Source organism: Stegostoma tigrinum, chromosome 37 (assembly GCF_030684315.1).
Source record: "Stegostoma tigrinum isolate sSteTig4 chromosome 37, sSteTig4.hap1, whole genome shotgun sequence".
In the NCBI taxonomy this organism is placed as follows: Eukaryota; Metazoa; Chordata; class Chondrichthyes; order Orectolobiformes; family Stegostomatidae; genus Stegostoma; species Stegostoma tigrinum.
Genome location: NC_081390.1, coordinates 503,704 through 526,039, shown reverse-complemented (window position 1 = coordinate 526,039; position 22,336 = coordinate 503,704). Strand labels below are relative to the sequence as shown.

Genomic DNA, 22,336 nt, shown 5'->3' with positions numbered 1-22,336 from the left:
ATTTCAGCCGCTCGGTTTCCACAAGCATGAATGACCTGTCAGATCTGACAAAAAATTGTGAGAGAAAACTGCTCCTCTGATGCTGCTTGGCCTGCTGTGTTCATCCAGCTCCACACCTTGTTATCTCAGATTCTCCAGCATCTGCCGTTCCTACTGTCTCTGAGAACGAAGGGAAAGTGTGAGGGAAGGGAACTGTCAGGAAACAAATGAGCTGGGACCCGGAACCAGGAAACTGGGACAGGGGAGGCCGGAGGGTTTCTGAGATGGACAGGGACTTCCGGTAGACGAATTCCGCCCGTTTAAAAAATACTCCACGTGGGGTAAGTAATAGGTACAGTCAAGAGAGGCGGGTGGGTCAGAGCGAAAACGGGTGGGCTGGGGAGAAAGGGTAATGGGATTGGATGGGGAGGAAGAAAGAGAGGGAGGGGTCGGGGGAAGGAGGGTGTGGGGTGGGAATTGGATGGGCTGTGGAGGGATGGAGCGAGAGGTTCACGGGCAGGGAGGCGGTGGCCTAGGGAAGAGAGGGGTGAGGGAGCAGGTGTGAAAGGGGGAACAGGGAGGAGGTGAGGAATGTGGGAGAGGGAGGAAAGAGGGAGAGTGATTGGACAGAGGAGGTGAGGTGAGGCGTGGAGCTGGTGAGGAAGTGGGGGAGAATGAGGGAGGGTGGGTGGGTGACAGTTTTGGTGAGGAAAGGACAAGGTGACTCCGGGGATGGGGTGAAGTGGGAGGGATGTGTGTGGCACAGTGTCTTAATGGTTGAACAAAGAAAATTACAGCACAGGAATAGACCCTTTGGCCCTCCAAGCCTGCGCTGATCGAGATCCTCTGTCTAACCTGTCATCTATTTTCTAAGGGCCTGTATCCATTTGGCCCCCGCCCATCCATGTACCTGTCCAGATATATCTTAAAAGACGCTAACATGTCTGCGTCTACAACCTCTGCTGGCAACATGTTCCAGGCACCCACCACCCTCTGCATAAAGAACTTTCCATGCATATCTCCCTTAAACTTTCCTCCTCTCACTTTGAACTCATGAACCCTAGTAATTGAGTCCCCAACTCTGGGGGAAAAGCTTCTTGCTATCTACCCTGTGTATACCCCTCATGATTTTGTAGACCTCAATCAGGTCCCCCCTCAATCTCTGTCTTTCTAATGAAAATAGTCCTAATCTACTCAACCTCTCTTCATAGCTGGCACCCTCCATACCAGGCAACATCCTGGTGAACCTCCTCTGCACCCTCTCCAAAGCGTCCACATCCTTTTGGTAATGTGGCGACCAGAACTGTACACAGTACTCTAAATGTGGCCAAACCAAAGTCTTAAACAACTGTAACATGACCTGCCAACTCTTGTACTCAATACCCCATCCGATGAAGGAAAGCATGCCGTATGCCTCCTTGACTGCTGCCACACAGTGCCAGGGATTCGGGTTCGATTCCAGCCTTGGGCAACTAGTGGAGTTTGCACATTCGCCCCTTGTCTGTGTGGGTTTCCTCTGGGTGCTCTGGTTTCCTCCCACAGTGCCCATTGATGTGCAGGCTGGGTGGATTCGCTGTGGAAAATGTAGGGTTACAAGGATAAGGTGGGCGGGGGGGGGTTGGGTTTGGGTGGGATGCTCTTTGGTGAGTCAGTATGCAATTGATGGGCCAAATGGTCTGCTTGCAAGCTGTAGATATTCTATGAGGGAGGGATGGACTGTGTAAGGGGGATAGTAGAAGCAGAAGAAACAAGGGAGATAATGATGGTGTATGACATATTGTGGAGGGAGGGTGAAAGATGGTTTGAGAGAGAACAAGAGGGATGAAGGAGGAAGATGGAGTTTAGTGGGGAGATGTTTGTTCTGTTTGGAAGTTCTGGTCCTGTTAATATTGGCAGTCGGAGTTGTTGTGAGTCATTTAGCTGGGAGCTGCAAAGAAAGTATGTCTAATTGATTGCAACTTGAAAAACTTCTGATTTGATTTAATTTGCAAGAGAACCATGGAGGAGGGGCAGAAGAAGGCACATCGTAAACGGCACAGTGGACCCAAAGCAGTAAGAAAGAAGCAGCGGCGTCTGAAGGAGCTGGGTATTGAAGATGAAGTCGATCCTCAGAAGAGAAATCCCAAGGCTTTCACTGTCCAGAGTGCAGTGCGCATGGCTAAAACATTTCACAGGTGAGGCCTGAATTCCCCCACAATGGCTGTAGGGTCAGGCGTGGTTAGTGAAGAAGAGTGCCTGTGTAGCTCTTTGAAGAGAAGGTTTCTTGGACTATTGTAACTTGTATCCCACGTGTAAGGGTGGCTAGAACAATGGAGATCGGAGGGTGCTAAATAATTATTTCTCATCTGTTTTCAATGAGGAACAGGAAATTATTGTCGAGGAGACGACTGAGTTATGGGCTACTAGAATTGAAAGGATTAAGGTTAGTAAGGAGGAGGTGTTATCAATTTGAGAAGGTGTGAAGGTAGATAAATCCCCTGGGCTGGATGGGATTTTTCCGAGGATTGTCTGGGAAGCTAGGGTGGAGGTGAAGGAGTCTTTGGCCTTGATCTTTGAGTCCACATTGTCAACAGGTTTAGTACCAGAAGTCTGGAGGATGGCAAATGTTGTGCCCTTGTTCAAGAAGGGCAATAGGGATGACCCAGGTAATTATAGACCTATGAGCCTTACGTCTGTTGTAGGAAAAGTTTTGGAAAGGAATATAAGATATCAGATTTATAATCATCTAGCAAGCAACAATTTGAGTGGAGATAGTCAGCATGGATTCGTCAAGGGCAGGTCTTGTCTCACGAACCTCATTGAGTTTTTTGAGAAGCATGTGGACGAGGGTAGGGCAGTTGACGTGGTGTACATGGACTTCAGTAAAGCCTTTGATAAGGTTCCACATGGTAGGCTATTGGAGAAAATACAGAGGCATGGGATTGAGGGAGATTTAGCAGTTTGGATTAGAAACTGGCTTTCTGTAAGAAGGCAACGATTGGTGGCTGATGGAAAATGTTCAGCCTGGAGTCAGGTCACTAGTAGTGTGCCTCAAGGATCTGTTTTGGGACCACTGCTGTTTGTCATTTTGAGAAATGACTTGGACACAGGCATAGGTGGATGGGTTGGTAAGTTTGCAGATGACACTAAAGTCAGTGGAGTGGTGGACAATGTGGAAGAATGTTGCAGGTTGCAGGGAGACTTGGATAAACTGCAGAATTGGGCTGAAAGGTGGCAAATGGAGTTCAATGCAGATAAATGTGAGGTGATTCACTTTGGGAAGAATAATAGGAAGGCAGAATACCGGGTCAATGGAAAGATTCTTGGTAGCATGGATGTGCGGAGGGATCTTGGTGTCCATGTAGATAGCTCCCTGAAAGTTGCCATCCAGGTTGATAGTGCTGTTAAGAAGGCTGGCGGTGTGTTAGGTTTTATTGGTAGAGGGATTGAGTTCCGGAGCCGTGCTGTCATGCTGCAACTGTACAAAACGCTAGTGCGGCCTCATTTGGAATATTACGTGCAGTTCTGGCCGCCCCATTACAGGACAAATGTGGATGCACTGGAAAAGGTTCAGAGGAGATTTACCAGGATGTTGCCTGGTCTGGAGCACAGGCCCTATGAAGAAAGGCTGAGGGACTTGGGTCTGTTCTCATTGGAGAGAAGGAGGCTAAGAGATTTAATAGAGACATACAAGAAGATCAAAGGATTAGATAGGGTGGGTAGTGAGTCTTTGTCCGAGGATGATGACTTCAGCTTGTACAAGGGGGCATAGCTGCAAATTGAGGGGTGATAGATTTAAGACAGATGTCAGAGGCAGGTTCTTTACTCCAGAGATTGCCCTGCCTGCCAATGTAGTTAACTCAGCCATATTAGGGACATTTAAACAGTCCTTGGATAAGCATATGGATAATGATGGGATAGTGTAGAGGGAGGGACTTAGATTAGTTCACAGGTCGGCCCAACATCGAGGGCCGAAGGGCCTGTTCAGTGCTGTATTGTTCTATGTTCTATGTTCTAAATGCAGTGGCCACAGGATAGGTGAAGCACACGTTTAGGACAGACTTGGGTTTGAACAATATTTGTTTAATTTCAGGCTTATGGAATTTCCAGTGTTAACCACGTAATTCTACCTGAAAGGTAAACAGAAATAAAGACGATTGGGAATTGAGCCAAGACGGATTGGCAATAATGTAGTATATCTCACTTCCTTCGTATGTTTGAAGCAATTCTGCCAATTGGTTTTGAAGAATGAAAGTATGGGTATGGAATTCTGGAATAAAAGCTGAAAGTTTTGGGCAAATTCAGCATGTCTGGCAGTATCTATAGACAGAAAAATATAGTTAATGTTTTGAGTCATAGCAAACTCTATCAATCTCCACAGATCCTGCCAGACCTGCTGAGTTCGATCATATTCTGTTTTCCATTTTGGAAAATACTCATTTTGTTGTTGAAAAAAATGCAGCTAATCTGCACACTGCAAAATCCCACAAACAACAAGAACTGGTTTATATGTTTATTTGGTTGAAGATGAATGTTGGTCATCTGATTAGAATCCCTGTTTGAAATGATTAACCAAATTTAGAAATTACCATCAAGTTTCAACCTTGGTGGAACTTTTCCTTTAACGTAAATCAAATTAATTCAAACATGAGATAACAGACATAGTACTTTAAGTTGCTAATACACAAGTATATGATTAAAAATATTCCTCTTTGCATTAGACAGAAAGAGAACTCCACAATTTGCTATTCTTTATCTGTGTGGGTTAGGTCATTAGTCCTATTTAACAAAGCTTTGACCTTTCACTTGCATCACCAAGCAAGACATGATCTACAAACTCCCCCTCCCTCAGGTCATAGCAATCCTGATGATATAATTTTCCAGAATTCTTTTTCAATGTCCATCCAATAATATCCTGTTTTGTGGTTTTGGGAAAACATCTAAATCCTTTGTGCCCGAGTTGGTCAGAGTTTTTCAGAGTTCAGATGTTTCTAACCAGCTTCCTTAATGTACTCCTGTCTTCTCTGCTGCCAAACAGAGGAACTTACGTCTTGCTGCGAATGCTTTCCTCCTTTAACTCATCAGAATTCACTGTATTCCTCTTTCTATGTCCATCTGCTTTCTCTTTGTGTCTGCATCTGTGCACTGCCCGAATTCTCCAGCTTTACTGCTGCATTTTTTTTCGTAACATTTGTTCTGTTCGTATCTGTCAAGGGTCACCAGGTCAACTGAAATAATATTTCCTATTAACCAAGAGAATCATAGCTTATCCCTTTACAATTGATGCAAACTTCTAGAAGTGCTGTTTGGTCATGTGTGAAAACCATTGCAGCTTCTGCAATAGCGAGGAAGATAATAAATTGAAAGAGGACATTGTCAGAAGAAACTGGGTGATCAGCAGCAGATGAAACCTGTTACAGAAATGTGAGATGTTAAATTTTAGGATGAAGGATGGAGCCAGGCTCAACTTTGGCGTAGACTAACAAAGAAGGTAATATTGAATCCATGTGGCAGGCTGAGCGTTCTAAATGGAGGCAAAACTATTGAAATCTCTCTCAATCTTTAGAAAACGCATGTTTTCCCAATTACCTTAAATTCTGTGCACTAACTTCAGGGATAACTTGTCAGCTTTGGAGAAGATGCAGAAAAGATTTACAGGAGTAAGCCATGGATGCAAGTTTGTTGTGAAGTGGATGGATTGGAGAATCTGAGATTCTGCTCTTTACGACACAAAAGGCTGCGAATGATTTTGCAGAAATATTTAAAATCAAGAGGGATGCAGTAAATAATAACCTGCTTATAGTGGTTGTATGGTCAGGGACCAGAGGATACAGATTTCAGATGGTTGACTAATTGAGAGGTGACTTGAGAAGAGGATATTAGTGCACTGAATGATTAGAATTTGGGACACATTGCTTGATCAGATGGTGTTCACAGGTTCAACATTTTTCAAACTCTCTTTTGAAGGCAAATACATGAATGAGAAAAAAAAGCTGAAGTGTGGAAAGGGAAAGAAATGGGGCTAAGACACTATTCTTTGAAAGAACTGGTAGAGATTTGATGGGCTGAATGATGTCCTTTAGTGCTGTGCTGTTCAATGAATCTGATATATCTATATATCAACTTCCCGAAGCCTTCAGTGAAGTTCTAAAGAAAGGATTTGACTGTTGGTGACCCCCAGGAGATGGCATTCGGTCCTCAGCTACTTGCAATATTTAGGCAGGACTTCAATGGTGGAGTGAGCTGTATATTGAAGATTGCTGATGACATTGAATGAGTCGCACATGTTGGGGAGTGTGACATCATCTACTTTGGACCGATAAAGATGGATCAGAACATTGTCTTGCCCATCACAAGGTTGTTAAAAGTATTACATAAATATAAGTGACTCTTTCATATCTTTTGGATCTTAGCATGTATCAGATCATGTACTATGCTCTTGCGCTCCATGAAATCAAGTTACAAACATTATCTCTTTCTGTTTGTCACTGAATTTTGCTTATCCTGTTATGTAATGCCTTCAAGACTCTGGAGAAATGATGTAATGTCAAGGAGCTGCATATCACTAAGCATAAATAGCTCAGCGTGGGCTGAGTTAAAACAGACGCCAACACACCGGACAAAATTACTGACCAGGCCACGCTCTACCAGAACACCTCAGAATGCGAAAGTCTTGAGAACACATGGATATGAAAGCATCAAGAGAGATTAGTCCTTATCAAATGTAAGCATAGGTCAGAGCCTGGTGAATGTGGTTACTGTGTTAAAAGTATAATGAATTACTTGTGTTACTTTGAAGCTTAAACATGACAGTTCTTCACTTTGAACCCAGGTTGAAAAGAAAACACCAGGTTTCTGTACTTGACTCAGAAAGTAGCTATTTATCGCCCATCGATGGGTTTTAACTGATGGCAGAATTAAAATGTGAATCGCTAAAACCTCACCACAATTTCAAAGTACGCTTCTATTTAAAAAAAAATGCCCATGCACATCTAACCAGAGACTGGACACAAATATTAAGGCTCGGAAAGAAGCAGAAAAATTCAGTGAAGCACAATTCTGACTTATTTAGAGGTGTTGATGAGATGTCTCCATTCACTTCCTTCTGACGCTTTGATTAAAAACATAGGTGTATTTGCCCATTTTAATGTTTCTTTTTCCGTTCTTGAAAAAGGGAATTTGCAGAGAGAGTAGCTTGTCACTCTGGATTAATTTTTAGTTTGATGTTTCTGCTGTGTTGTCCAAACACAAAGTTGTAACCACACACTCAGGAACCAGTCAAGATGCTGTTACTCTGCTAAGTACTTCTGAACATACATTGCCTCTGAGTTTGTGTGGCCATGGTGCAACTAAGTTAGATCTTCAGATGATGCTGGCCCATTTGTAGTAGGTAACTGGATTTTTGATTATCACAAGATGTCATGGATATGATCATCATATATTTGCTACTTCCATCATCCTTTTAGATTGCAATCTACATGGCTTGCTTTCTTTAGTGTGCTAGAGGAAAACCAATAGGTAGCCTAATGAGAAGTGGCCCTCGTCTTAAACAATATGTATTTTATTGCATTTGCCAATCAGGTACAAGTTACACTGGTGTGACAAATATTTTAAAGGCAGTGAGGATGGTAGGTCTGCTTCTTTGAGATCCAAAAGTATTTTGTCTTTTCCCCACACAAGTCTCAGTGACATGGCCAGATTGATGGAGTTTAATGTCCTCCTTAACATTAGCCCTTCCAGAACCATTACCTTTTTCAACAGTTTAGCTTCAATATGCCAAGTTGGTGTCAAGAAAATCAGTAACTTGAGTCCTACAGTCGGTCAATGCTCTTTAGCTGGATTGGGAGAAAATCAGTCATATTTGTCCTTCACTGTAGGCACCAATGTGTGGAAACTGGACTGTAGGATCTACAATACTCAAGTGAGTGTTAGAAATGTTATTGGAAAGATGGATGATTGTGATCCTTTATTTCAATGAAGCTGTTAATCCTCTTGTTAATGAACAAAGTAATGTTTAAGTAAAACGTTTAGGGATTCACTTGTATCATGAGGGGGAAAAAATTCTGGATTTTTTGTGTCAAATTTGAACTCAACTTTCGGTTTAAATCTTGCCATAACTGGATCTGTCCTTTACTCTGTAATCACTTACCAGCCCACTTGTTGTTCAACATACACTTAAACTGAAAGACCAAGGAATCAGAAACATAAAAAGAAATTGTTGGAAAAGTTCTGACAGCATCTGTGGAGAGAAATCAGAGGTTCAGGTCCAGTGACTCTTCAGAACACTGTCAAACCGTCTTCCTAAACTTTTTTATGCCTCCTCACATCTGAGATCTTTCTTAAAATTGAACTCTAACCAAGCTTTTGACCATTAATGGTATTTGCTTTGGCGTGCCACTTTTTTTTTCATGTGCTGCTGTGAAGTACCTACAATTGTACCACATAGAAAAGGTTTGTTTGCCTCATATCTGCATCAGGTCTTTCAAATCTCTAACTAATTAGCCCAACTGCCCCAGTTATCATTTTGGCGATGCGCTGGCTCAGTGGTTAGCACTGCTGCCTCAGTGCCAGTGACGCGGATTTGATACCAGCCTCAGGTGACTGTTTGTGTGGAATTGGAAATGTTCTCCCTGTGTCTGCGTGGGTTCCCTCCTGCAGTCCAGAGATCTGCAGTTAGGTAGACTGGCCATACTAGATTGTCCATAGTGTGTAGGGATATGATAGATGGATTGGCCATGCTAGGTGTGGGTTTATGGGGTTAGGGCAGGGAACTGGGTCTGGGTAGGATGTTTCTCGGGGTGGGGGGAGGGTCAGTGTGGATTTGTTGGGCCGAATGGCTTTCGCACTTTAGGGGTCCTATGTGCAAACCTCACTCAAAACTATGAAAGAGGTCCTAATGGAAATTTGACCTTTATCTTGGGGACTGATCAATGAAGGTTGAAAGTTAAGCTCTCTTTTATGTAAATGTTTAGTTAGATCCTCTGTGGAGTAACTGCATTGAGATCTGGGCCCAGTACGTCATCAGAATATATTGGCCTTGAAGGGCATGCAATGCAGACTTTGCAGAATGACATCTGAACTAAAAGGATTCAAGCAAAGTGTGTGGATGAAGCTAATTGAATGATGGTTCAGATTCATGGAGGTGGCTGGCTGGCTCTTGCACGTGTTAGGAAGTCATGTTTAGATTGTAATTACTCAGCCTACTGCTTGTGAAGAGGAATGTTTTGTGATAATAGTCAATAATTTTATTTAATGCTATCATAAACAGGGCTCAGGATTTGAAAACTAAGAAGCATCATATTCCTGTGGTTGACCGGACACCCTTGGAACCCCCACCGTTTGTCGTTGTTGTCATGGGACCGCCAAAAGTTGGAAAGAGTACTCTCATTCGTTGCCTTATTCGAAACTTCACCAAGCAAAAGCTATCGGGCATCAGAGGCCCAGTAACTATAATTACAGGTATGCCTACAAATGTCAACATTTAAAATTATTTGATGAGACTGAGTTATTCAGGTTGTGTTGTGTACCAGTTCACCCATCAATTTTTGGACCCGTATTGTCAAACTATTTCATTATTAATAGAAACAGTCTCAAAACATTCTCCAGGACTCATCTTCCTTGTCTCTCTGAGGAATTGGGACCATTTTTCACTATCTTTTCTTTTTCCTTTGAATTGTCCTTGTATATCTTTATGGCTAAATATGCTTTGGTTTCCAATAGGAAAAAAGCGTCGTATCTCCATCATTGAATGTGGGAATGATATGAACTCAATGATCGATTTGGCCAAAGTGGCTGACCTGGTGAGAAACAATTTGTTTTTTTCGCTTTACTTAAGAAAAAGCTGGACGCTTGTGTAAAGATATTGTGTGGTATAATTAGCACTACCAAGTAGCATATCTCAGCCGTGCAAAAGATGAATAGTTTGAGTTTAAATGCAGCCGAAGTGGTGAGAGGTCTTGGGCTGTGGCTTCAGAACAGACCACTGTTTGGGAAAAAAAAATGTAATTGTGCTATCAAGAAGCAGGTAATTGGTGAGCAAATTTTTTGTCTATCTTTAGTAATGAGTGTAATTTGTTAATAATTGTAAGGTTTTATAAACAATAGTAAGGTATAGCTTGATTTGTTGTCACTTCTACCGAAATACAGTGAAAAGCTTTGTTTACAAGCAGTACAAGCAGAGGCACATTGCAAGTTATATTATTTGAGGTGAGAGCCCATTCAACAGTCTAACAGCCAGAAAGAAGCTGTTCCTGAACATGCTCATGTCTGTGTTCAGGTTTCTGTATCTTCTGCCTGATGCAGATCTGTACAGATGATTATGGCTAGTAAGGTTTATTAAAATAAATTAAGACAAAAAGTTAAGGCATAATTAATAAGGATGGCAGAGTATGTGATACATTGCAGATGTTCAGTGTGGCCCAAGACATCTGCGTCTGCAGCTTGAACAGCTTCAGCATTGTTAATGAGCTTGACCCGGAGGTATAGGCACTATGATGTACTAGGGGTGGGGAAAGTTATTTAAGCACTTAGATTCTTCCAGAAGATAGTCACGTCCCTAATCATAGTGTCATCTGATTTGGCCAGAGGTTGGGGACAAGGAAAATAGAAATTGAAGGTCCTCAGCCTTTGCAATTTTTTTAGCAGCTTCTGGCGGCTTGCATGGATGAGGAAAGTTGATTGCAGAGTGAATGAGTGAACTGACCATGGTAGAAGCCATTCAGGCAAGGAGTAACTACGAATGTAGTGGTAGCAGAGAGAGTATGAGAGTAAACCGGTTGATGTGGTGTATACAGATTTCAGCAAGGCGTTCGATAAGGTTCCCCACAATAGGCTATTGTACAAAATGCGGGGGAATGGAATTGTGGGAGATATAGCAGTTTGGATCGGAAATTGGCTTGCTGAAAGAAGATGGAGGGTGGTAGTTGATGGGAAATGTTCATCCTGGAGACCAGTTACTAGTGGTGTACCGCAAGGGTCAGTGTTGGGTCCACTGCTGTTTGTCATTTTTATAAATGACCTGGATGAGGGTGTAGAAGGATGGGTTAGTAAATTTGCAGACGACACTAAGGTCGGTGGAGTTGTGGAGAGTGACGAAGGATGCTGTAAGTTGCAGAGAGACATAGATAAGCTGCAGAGCTGGGCTGAGAGGCGGCAAATGGAGTTTAATGCAGACAAGTGTGAGGTGATGCACTTTGGTAGGAGTAACCAGAAGGCAAAGTACAGGGCTAATGGTAAGATTCTTAGCAGTGTAGATGAGCAGAGAGATCTCGGTGTCCATGTACACTGATCCTTGAAAGTTGCCACCCAGGTTGACAGGGCTGTTAAGAAGGCATATAGTATTTTAGCTTTTATTAATAGAGGGATTGAGTTGCAGAACCAAGAGGTTATGGTGAAGCTGTACAAAACTCTAGTGCGGCCGCACTTGGAGTATTGTGTACAGTTCTGGTCACCGCATTATAAGAAGGATGTGGAAGCTTTGGAAAGGGTGCAGAGGAGATTTACTAGGATGTTGCCTGGTATGGAGGGAAGGTCTTACGAGGAAAGGCTGAGGGACTTGAGGCTGTTTTCGTTAGAGAGAAGAAGGTTGAGAGGTGACTTCATTGAGACATATAAAATAATCAGAGGGTTGGATAGGGAGAGCCTTTCTCCTAGGATGGTGATGGCGAGCTCGAGGGGGCGTAGCTTTAAATTGAGGGGTGAAAGATATAGGACAGATGTCAGAGGTAGTTTCTTTATTCAGAGAGTAGTAAGGGAATGGAACGCTTTGCCTGCAATGGTAGTAGATTCGCCAACTTTAGGTACATTGAAGTCATCATTGGACAAGCATATGGACGTACATGGAATAGTGTAGGTTAGACGGGCTTGAGATCGGTATGACAGGTCGGCACAACATCGAGGGCTGAAGGGCCTGTACTGTGCTGTAATGTTATATAAAACAAAATTCTAAAGACCATAAGACATAGGAGTGGAAGTAAGGTCATTTGGCCCATCGAGTCCACTCCACCATTTAATCATGGAATCGATCAGTTTGGTAAACCTTCATTGCATTCCTTCCACAGTCAATGAGATCCCCATCCATGTCAGTACACCACCCCCAATTCCATGGTTTTAATTTTATATGCTGATCTCTTATGTGGGACCTTAGCACAAGTGAAAATCCAAATAACTGTATCCAGTGGGTACCCCTAAGTAAATCATCTGCCAAATTATAACTGGATCAGATAAATGCTGGGTAAATGTTTCCTTTTGTCAAAGTGACTAGAACTTTGTGACCCTGTTTCAAATTAGTTGTTTTTCTTCTGATTCAGAAATTAGAAATTTTGTGTGGAAACTGTGGAACTTGCTTTTGTAAGTAATAGTGCAGGCTGCGTCACTGAATTTATTCAAGGCTGATTTGGATAGATTTTTGATGGACAAGGGAGTCATAGGTTTTAGGGCAACGCAAGCATGAAAGTTGAGCTGTGAGCACAGATGAATCAGCCATCAATTACAGAAAGGCTTGAAGAGATGAATCGCTTCTAAGTTCTATGTTCCTGTAGCTTGGATTACAATAGATTAAGGTAAATACTGCATATGCTGGAAGTCCAAAATAACAAGCGAAAAAGTTAGAATTACCCAAATACACCCCTCAGTGTGATGGAGACCCTTTCCTGAGCAATGAATCGTCTCAACTCAAGAAATGACTTCACATGGAAGGAATGTTTGTGGCCATAAGATATAGTAGCAGTATTAGGCCATTTGGACCATAGAATCTGTTCCACCATTTTTTCATAGCTGTTGTGTTTCTCAACCCTATTCTCCTGGTGTAACATGAAAAAATAGGTGCAGGAGTAGGCCATTCAGCCCTTCAAGCCTGCACCACCATTCAATATGATCATGACTGATTATGCAATTTCAGTATCCCAATTCCGCTTTCTTTTCCATTTCCTTTGATCCCTTTAGCAGCAAAGGACGTGTCTTGCTCCCCCTTGAATATATCTAATGAACTGGCCCCAAGAGCTTTCTGTGGTACAGAGGCTGACAATTCTGAGTGAAGAAATTCTTCTTCTTCTCAGTCCTGAATGGCTTACCCTTATTCTTAGACTGTGATCCTAGTTCTGGATTTCCCTAACCTTGGGAAAACTCTTTCCACATCTAACCTGTCCAATCCCATTTGGATTTTGTGTTGCTATGGGATTCCCCCCCCCACCTTCTTCTAAATTTCAGTGAGTAAAGCCCAGTTGATCCAGTCTTTCTTTATATGTCAGTTCTATCATCCAGGGAATCAGTCTGGTGAACCTTTGCCGGAGCCCCTCAATAGCAAGAAGGTCCTTTCTCAGACAAGGAGACTGAAACTGCTCACAATACTCAAGGTGTGGTCTCACCAAGGTCCTGTATAACTGCAGCAAGATATCCCTCCTCAAATTGTCTCCCTATGAAGGCCAGCATGTCATTAGTTTTCCTCATTGCCTACAGTACGCACATGCCGGCCTTCAGTGACAGTTCCACCATGACATCTGGTCTTGTTGTCTTGGTGAGAACCTTTTCCTAAACTACCACCATTCACATTATCTGCCTTCCCGTTTTTGCCACCAAAGTCAATATTTTCACATTTTGCCACATTATGTTGCATTTGTTCAAGTATTTGCCCACTCAGCCAGCCTGTCCAGGTCACTGTGCAGCCTCTTAGCATCCTCCTCACAGCACACATTGCCACCAAGTTTAGTATTGCCTGCAAGTTTTTGATTCAGTTGCTTTGCCCAAGTCATTAATATATAGTGTGAATAGCTGGGGTCCCAGCCCTGAACTCTGTGGTACCCCATTCTTCACTGCTTGCCACTCTGAAAAAAAATCCATTTAATTCAACTCTATGATTCATATCTGCCAACCGGTTCTCTTTCCATGTCAATACATTACCTCCAATACCATGAGCTTTAATAGCTGATTAATCTCTTACGTGGGACCTTGTCAGAAACATTTTGAAAGTTTAGATAGACACCATTGACTGATTCACCTTGTCCACTCTACTGGTCACATCCTCAAAAAGTCCTAGAAGGTTTGTTAAGCATGATTTCCCTTTGGTGAATCCATGCTGACTTGGACTGACCCTGTCATCACTTCCCAAATGCTCAGTTCTAGATCCATAATTAATTGGCTCAAGTATTTTTCCCGACTGTTGTCAGACTAACCAGCTTATCATTGCCTGTTTTATCCCTCCCTTCTTTTTTTAAAATGTGGAGTTACATTAGCTACTCTTCAGTCCATTGGAACAGAGTCTATAGAATGCTGGAAAAATGAGCACCAATGCATCTACTATTTCTAGGATCACTTTCTTAAGTACTTTGGGATGCAGAGCATCAGGCCTGAGGGACTTATTGGGTTTTAATCCTATCAATTTCCCTAGTACAATTTCTTGAATAATAAGGATTTCCTTGTGTTCCTCTTTCGTGCTTGCCCCTCTGTCTCCTAGCATTCCCAGAAGGTTATTTGTGTCCTCCTCAGTGAGGACCTATCCAAAATATTTGCTCAACTGGTCTGCCATCTCATTGTTGCCCATTATGAATTCATCTGATTCTAGGGGACCTGCATTTGTTTTTGCCAGTCTTTTTTCTCTTTATGGAGCTAAAGAAGCTTTTGCAGTCAGTTTTTATGTTTTCCGCAAGCTTTCTCTTGTATTCTATTTTCCCTTTCCAAATTAAACCCTCTGTCCACCTCTGAATTTTAAATTTCTCCCAGTCCTCAGGTTTGCTGCTTTTTCTGGCCTGTTAGTATACCTTCTCCTTCGCTGTAACACTATCCTTTGAGCCCTTTATTAATCAAGAATCTATTTGTCTCTGCCTTAAGTACACTCAATGACTTGGCCTCCACAACCGTCTGCAGTCCCAAAGAGTCACCACCCTCTACTGAAGAAATTTCTCCTCATCGCCGTTCTAAAGAGTTGGCCTTTCATCCTGTGACTATGCCTCAGTCCCAGCCTCTCCACTAACTTCTCATTGTCCATTCTATCCAGGCTTCTACAAATTCTGTAAATCTCAATGAGATTCCCCCTACCCTCCACACGCATTTATTCTTCTAATTTCAATTGACTACAGCCCCATTGTCTCAATCACTAAGCTCTTCATTCCCTGGAACATTCTTGTGAACCACCTCTGAAACTGTTCCAAGGCTAGCACATTGCTGCTTAGAAATGGGGCCCAAACCTGCACTCAATATTCCAAATGCGGTCTGACCAGAGCCTTATGAAGCCTCAGCAGTTCAATTCTGTTCTTGTATTCTCTCGCACTCACTTTGAATGCTACCATTACATTTACCTTCCGAACGGCCAAGTGAAACTGCATGTTAACCTTAAGAGAATCTTGAACTAGGACTCCCAAGTCCTTTTGTACTTCAGATTGCTGAAGCCTTGTCTTATTTAGAAAATAGTTGCTGTTATTCTTCCAACCAAAGTGCAGAATCTCTCACTTTGTAACATTTGTATTTCACTTCCACTTTGCCCACTGCCCTAGCCTTCCAAGTCCTTCCAGAGACTTGTAGCTTCCTCAATACTACTTCTCTCCATCTATCTTTTTACAGACAATGCACTTAGCAAAAATGCCCTCGGCTTCTTTGTTCAGATTGTTAATGTATGATGTGAATAGTTTGGCCCTAACACTGATCCCTGTAGAACTGCACTTGTCACCGGCTGCCATTTTGAAAAAGACCCCATTATCCTCACTCTGCCTTCTGCCAGTCATCCAATCTACTATCCATGCCACTCCCTTCCCCATTCCTCCACAACTTTTTACTTGCTTGAAAATGATTGCATTTCTAAATTTTTCAAATTCTTGTGATAGACCATGGACCCACAATGTTGACTCCTTCTTTGTCAGTTAATGCCTGACTATCCTGCGTGTTTATGGTATATTTTATGATTTTGTTGCATTTAGATTGCAGCTTTTTAACTTGGTCAAGGCATTTCACAGGAACATTATCAAGCAAAATTTGAAGCAGTGATCTTGAAGTATATGAGGATGTTGCAGAGGGAAGCTTTAAGCTGTGTCTTCATGAAGAAAAGCAAGGAGAGACTTCCAGGATCTTGTCAGTTGAAGGCTCCATCATCGATGTTTGAATGACAGTTTGAAGTGTGTTAGAAACCAGAATTGTACAAGAACAGTAATTCTGGAGGATTATGGGTTGGGAATAGGTTGCAGACATACGGAGGAGTGAGGCACTGAAGATATTTGAAATTAAGCATGTTCATTTAAAATTCAAGGTATTGTTGGTATTATGGGAATCACAGCTACACTAAGAGAATGGGAAATGAGAAAGAGCTGGTGTGAGCAGAAATTTTAATATGCTGCATTTTATGGAGATTTGAAGATTTCAGTTATGTTTCTTGCTTATTAAAGGATGACTGCAAAACTACTTCTCAGATGGAGTGAAACAGTTGGAGGACACAGCTTTTTCACTTTTGTCAGCCAGGTTTAAAATGTGTAACTTGTGTGAGAATCTCGATCAGTTGGAAGTGTGTATAATGAGGAAAGATGAATCTGCAGCAGTTTTGGGTCACATGTCTTAGGTTATGGTTGTGGACAATAGCAATGTTTTCTTATATGGTGGGATCCTTTTTCTGAGGTGAAGCAAGTGTGAAGGAAGCATTTTGCTGATCAGGTGATGCGCATGTAGCAGGTGGTAATGAAACATTCTTGAAGTACACACCTCAATGAGCATTAATTCATGAAAATACAACAAGCAGTAAGAGAAATGTACAGAAAACCTTGAATATGGCTTTTCTCAGGTTATATTGTGTGTACTGCCATACTGAGCTACGTGAATATCTCTCCTTCAGGTTTTAATGCTGACTGATGCTAGCTTCGGCTTTGAGATGGAGACATTTGAGTTCCTGAACATCTGTCAAGTTCACGGTTTTCCCAAAATCATGGGGGTCCTCACCCATTTGGACACCTTCAAAAACAGCAAGCAGCTGAGGAAGACCAAGAAAAGACTGAAGCACCGGTTCTGGACAGAGGTCTACCAGGTATAAGCAGGGAGAGTTGATGTTTGGAGTGCTGAATAAGTCTTGCAAATAGTTGGGTGTATTTATGCAGCAATGAGATATGGCAACCAAGGAAGTTCCAAATTAGATCCATGCTCCATGATGGATTCTTGACCCCAGCTGTCACCAAGTTCGTTCAGTTTGCTTCAGTGGCATTGGCTGGATTTGAGAATTCATGGAAGTGCAACCCCAACACTAATGCTAAACCGATCCCATCCTTAACACTAAACATAAGCTGTAGTTATGCCCCTACTGGAAATTCTTTGCTATGTGTGGCAGATAGCATCAGTCTTTACTTTTATAACCTCTCAAATTGAATGAGCCACTGATTGACATTATCTAAGCTGACTCCCAAGTGCTATTTGAATACTAGAGTTGCTAGACTCTGCATAACCCTGTGCCCCTGCCTTGGGATATTTGGAAGATGGGAACAATGGGTTTGAACAGCCTCAGATCAGAACTTGCTGCCATTCAGGTGGTGGAGGTGGTATTGTTGAGATCTGAGTGTCACTGGGATGTGTATTTGCTTTGGGAAATAGCTGAGGTAAAATTAAGGGTGAAACTGTTCTGGGGTGATTGTATCCTTTTTACTGTCCAGTCTCCTCTGATAGCACCAGTGAGTTTGATTACTGGAAACCCGTAAGCTAGAAATCAGTTTGTTCATTACCAATTGGGGAATTTTCAGTGCTGTCCTATTGGACTGTGGTTCTACAGATCCAATAATTTCCAAAGCATATAAGAAAATGAACCTTTTGTTCAACACCAGAAAAATAAGATTTTCCTCCAAGCAGCTCCCATTTGCCCACATTGACTAAAATCATTTATGAGATTCTGGAAAATTGTATGCCAGTTTCCGTAACTTGGGAGCCTCCTTTTAACGAAGGCAGGCATGGATGATGAAATTCATCTTTGCTTCTAAGCCAGCTCAGCCTTCAGCTGACCAAAAGTCAGAATATTTGATGACCAGGTTCTCAAACCCAAGACTACAATCTTTGAATACTGATTACCTGTGCTCCTCTGGGCTTTACTGACTTGGTAATCTATAGCAGGCACCTTGAAAGTACTGGAGCAGTACGACTACCTTTGTGCCCTTTGCAAGATCCTCTAATCCAGTGGCAAGAAAGATGGCCCAACAGCAGTATCCTCTGCCAAGCTAATGAACCCAGTAGAGGCACTAGTCACTCAAAAACAGCTCCACTGAGTGAGATGTTATTTGTATGCTTGACCCCTGAATTATTCTCTGCCTGATTGTGCTAGGAGACTCCCAGAAGGAAAGCAGAATCATCTTAGGGGCAATCTCAATTAGGAAGGCATAGAACACTCCCAAGTTATCATAATGTTCAAGGTAATGGTGGCAAATGGCATTCAACAATCCAGAGTGACAAAAAAATCAATTGGTTGAGAGCAGACTTCTATGTTGAGGGAACAGAGCTAAGCAGGATTGATCTGGCAGGAAAAACAGGAAATGAACAATGGGCTGCCTTCAATGAGAAGTTGATTTGGCTACATTCAAAGTTTTTTTTGTCAAATGGGAGAGGTAGCACAAACAAATCCCGAGCTCCTGGTGATATAGGAAATGGAAATTAAGATAATAAAGAAAAAGTACTTATGACAAACATCATGTAGAACATAATGCTGAGAACCAAGAAGAGTATTGAAATTTGAGGCAAGGTGGGAAAGGAAATAAGCAAAGCAAAAATAAATGACGAGAAAAGACTGGCAGCCGTCCTAAAGCGATGTCCCAAAGTATTCTATGGCCATGTAAGTGGTAAAAGGTGGAGTAAAGCCAATTAGGGACCAAAAAGGGGATTAATACCTGGAGGAGGGGGCATGGTTGCAATGTTACATAACACTTTCCATTTCTCTTCAAGGTGACAGAGAAGGAAACTCAGTCAGTAGATGTGTTCAAAATGGATAGCAGCAGTGTTAGATAGGATAACTGTTGCTATTTCAGGTTGAAAAGATGAAAGGGCCAGATGAGATGCATCCGAGGATGTTAAAGGAAGAAAATGTGAAAATTGCAGAAGCTCTGGCCATGATCTTTTAGTTTTCCCTAGACTCGGGAGGTGCTGGAAGACTGGAAAATTGGAAACATTACTGTCTTTTTCAGACAGGTTGTAATGATAAATCCAGCAATTATGGGCTAGTCAGTTTAACTTCAGTGGTTGGGAAATTTCTAGAGACATTATTCAGAGTAGAATTATAATTACATGGAAAAAGGTGGATAGATTAGAAAGACAGTGTAACTTGCTGGAGTTAACAGGCTCGATGAGGGTAGTGCTGTTGATGTGGTGTACGTGGGCTTTCAGAAAGTGTTTCATACAGTACCAGACCACAAGCATGTGTGGAAAGTTACAAGTCATTGAATAAAAAGGTCAGTAGTAACATAGATACAAAATTGGCTGAGTGGTAAGAAACAAAATAATGGGCCTTGGTGTATACGTGCACAGATCTCTGAAAGTAGCAGGTAGATAGGTAGAACATTAAGTAAAACGTAAGTATCCTTGGCTTTATTAATAGAGAATTGAATACAAGAGCAAGGTGGTGATATTGAACTTGAACAACATATTTGTTAGACCAAAGCTGGAGTAATGGTGCAGTTTTGGCTTCAGGAGGCTAGGAAGAGATTCAATTAAGGCATTCAAGAGGGCTTTGGGTGGTTATTTGGATAAAAATAATGTGCAAGGGTATGAAGGAAAAGCAGGAGATTGGCACGCTGTAATAATGCTCATTTAATGAGTTATTGTAAACCTGAGGATCAAATATCTTGTGCCACAACACTACTTTGATTCTGTGGTTGAGATTTCTTTTGGAAAGTCTGAGGTGAAGTCAAGGCATCAGCAGGAATGCACAGACCTTCAAGCAGCCAATTGATCTGACACTTCAAATACCACCTGTCCCACGTGACAGAATTTGCCGATGGTGAAGTAAGTGTATCAGCCAATTTCAAACTCATTGGATCAGAGAGAAGGCAGTTACCTGTAATTTCCTGAGATTACCTGTCTGGGAAGATAAGACTGACAACTTCCAGTGTCTAGGTCATTCCTGGAGTTTGACTATAGCGAGAATTGCCAAACCTACCCAGTTTTTTTTCCTGTCTGTTCCTTCCTGAGATATGGATGTCTCTGTCAAGGCCACCATTCGTTGCCATTGCTAAATTGCCCTTGAGCTAAGTGACTTCCAGAGCCATTTAAAGGGAAGCCTGTGTTAGGAACATACTCTGAAATAAAGACAAGTGAGGTGTAATGACAAATACATGGTGCACTTCCTTTAATGTTACTTGATTGCAATGATTTCTTGCAAATATTCTCACTGAATTGATTCAATAATAATCATAAAACTGCCAAACTTTGTCTTGGTGGTTTTGTTGTCTGTAAAACTGATGTAGTGGATAGATACATTCTAAACATGGTCTTCCCTCGGTCTGATTATCTTGTTTGATGTTACACTTGCTGCCATAACGAAACTCAGCGTAGTTTCTATTATTTGAGAGAGGGAGAGCTGTTCATGGAGGCAATCTGGCACTGAGGGGAAAAGATCAACTCCAGCGTACAGTTCAATGACCGAATCTTCCATTGAAAAATGATCAGTTTGCTGCATAACATGTCACGACGCTGTGTGGTCTTGTGTATCAGTAAAGTCGGTGGGCTACACATTATTTGAAAAAAGTTGTTGCGCTTGCAGTGTGGAAGTAAGAAAGACAGACCCCCACAACTCTTCTGACTGCCAGTGCCTGCATTTTCTTCATAACCTCAGTGGCATCTTCTGGATTTTCTAGGGTGCTAAGCTCTTTTACCTGTCGGGCATGGTTCATGGAGAATATCAGAAACAGGAGATTCACAACCTGGGTCGATTTATTTCTGTGATGAAGTTCCGGCCACTGGTGTGGCAAATGGCACATCCATATGTTTTGGCTGACAGGTAGGTAAAAGCTTTCCTTCAGGATATTGAAATGGAGAACTACTGATATGCAGCTAGAGAGCCTGAATGTAATGGCTGTATGACCCTGGATTAAAGTTGTTGGAGGGAGGAGATGAGACTAGGAAGAATGATTTACAAATTGGGCTGATATCTTAGTATTGGTTAGAAAAAACCTTTGTGCTAAGAATGGAGAAGGTAATGTGCAGCGACTATTTTGGCATTGTGCACAGTTGCACCAAGTGTGATCAGAACAGCCAAAGAACCCCACCCGTTAAAGGAAAGGTGTGAGGCTTCCTTTGATTGAATTGTGAAGCTTTTTTTGGAAGGAATTAAACTGCTGTTATGTCTTAGGAAGTGTCAGTGATGGGAAATGGGCTGCTTTTAAGCTGCATGTATTTATTTTAGTGCAGTAGGAGCTGATTTCAAGAGCTGGTTAATATTTGAATCTCGAGTACATCAGCTTTCTCTCCATTATCCCAAATCTCTGCATGTTCCTATTAAAGAGAAAATGCTTTGCTTCTCCAAGAAAGAATGTGTCTGTTATAGATTACGTGGTGTTCTTGCGGACCCCATTGTGAAAATCTCTTCTCAGATCACAGACAGCAATGACCTAAAACTGCAAGATTGCCTGGAGTTTATCAATAATTACTTGCCCTTTAACAAAATGCTATTGCCAGCTCATCCAAACATTGCAATGCACCAACATGTACTCAGTGGAAAAGCGTAACAGAACTAAGGTATGCTGCTGCTATTTCAGAATGGAAGATCTGACGAATCCTGAGGATATACGCAAAAACCAAAAGTGTGACCGTAAAGTTTCATTATACGGGTACCTGCGTGGGACGTACCTTAAGAGCAACAGTCAGATTCACATTCCAGGTATTTCTCAAAGTTCATTGAAATTTGTTTTCAGGTTTACTTGTGTTATGTGAGGAAATTAACTGTACAAGCCAGAAGAGAGATACTGCAGTCTATGGTTTCACCTGGCATTAGACGTAAAGCATAAGCCTTGTCTTTCAATTTTTAAGGCAACTCAACACTACTTACATCAGCACAGACTGCGAATGACAGTCTGGTCAGAGTTTGGAACTTTGCCAGGCAGCTCCCTTTATTAATTTTTGAGATCCATGTATGTTCATTGTCATCCTTTAGTTTTTCATTCAGTGGGAGAAGTCTCTGCAGTTTTGCAAAGGACAGTTGTGGTAAATCACTGGTTGTATTTTGTATTTCGTCCAATTTTTGTTGTCCTTGGCTGGGGCATTAGAACACCATGATTTTGGCCCTGGGATATGGGAGGGCAAAGCTGTTAGTCAGAGCTCTATTCTGGTTCCCTGTGAAGTAACAGCTTCATCTGCGATGTTGGGTCATTGAATCAATAAGATTGAATGGTCCATTCCTAATCAATCTCAACTCCATTTACAGAGCATTGATTCATGCTCCCTT

At 42.0% G+C, this 22,336-nt stretch overlaps 1 protein-coding gene across 1 annotated transcript in view; it reads left to right on the top strand.

Annotated features, from left to right (window-relative positions):
• The first annotated feature begins 213 nt into the window (after nucleotides 1–213).
• The window catches only part of bms1 (BMS1 ribosome biogenesis factor), a 69,200-nt gene continuing 47,077 nt past the window's right edge, over nucleotides 214–22,336 (top strand). The window contains exons 1-7 of the mRNA XM_048563641.2: nucleotides 214–320; nucleotides 1,972–2,153; nucleotides 9,227–9,417; nucleotides 9,679–9,758; nucleotides 16,766–16,954; nucleotides 20,751–20,893; nucleotides 21,651–21,772. Of these exons, the coding sequence (XP_048419598.1) occupies nucleotides 1,978–2,153; nucleotides 9,227–9,417; nucleotides 9,679–9,758; nucleotides 16,766–16,954; nucleotides 20,751–20,893; nucleotides 21,651–21,772 (901 nt within the window). The 5' untranslated portion in view covers nucleotides 214–320; nucleotides 1,972–1,977. The remainder of the gene's footprint in view (nucleotides 321–1,971; nucleotides 2,154–9,226; nucleotides 9,418–9,678; nucleotides 9,759–16,765; nucleotides 16,955–20,750; nucleotides 20,894–21,650; nucleotides 21,773–22,336) is intronic.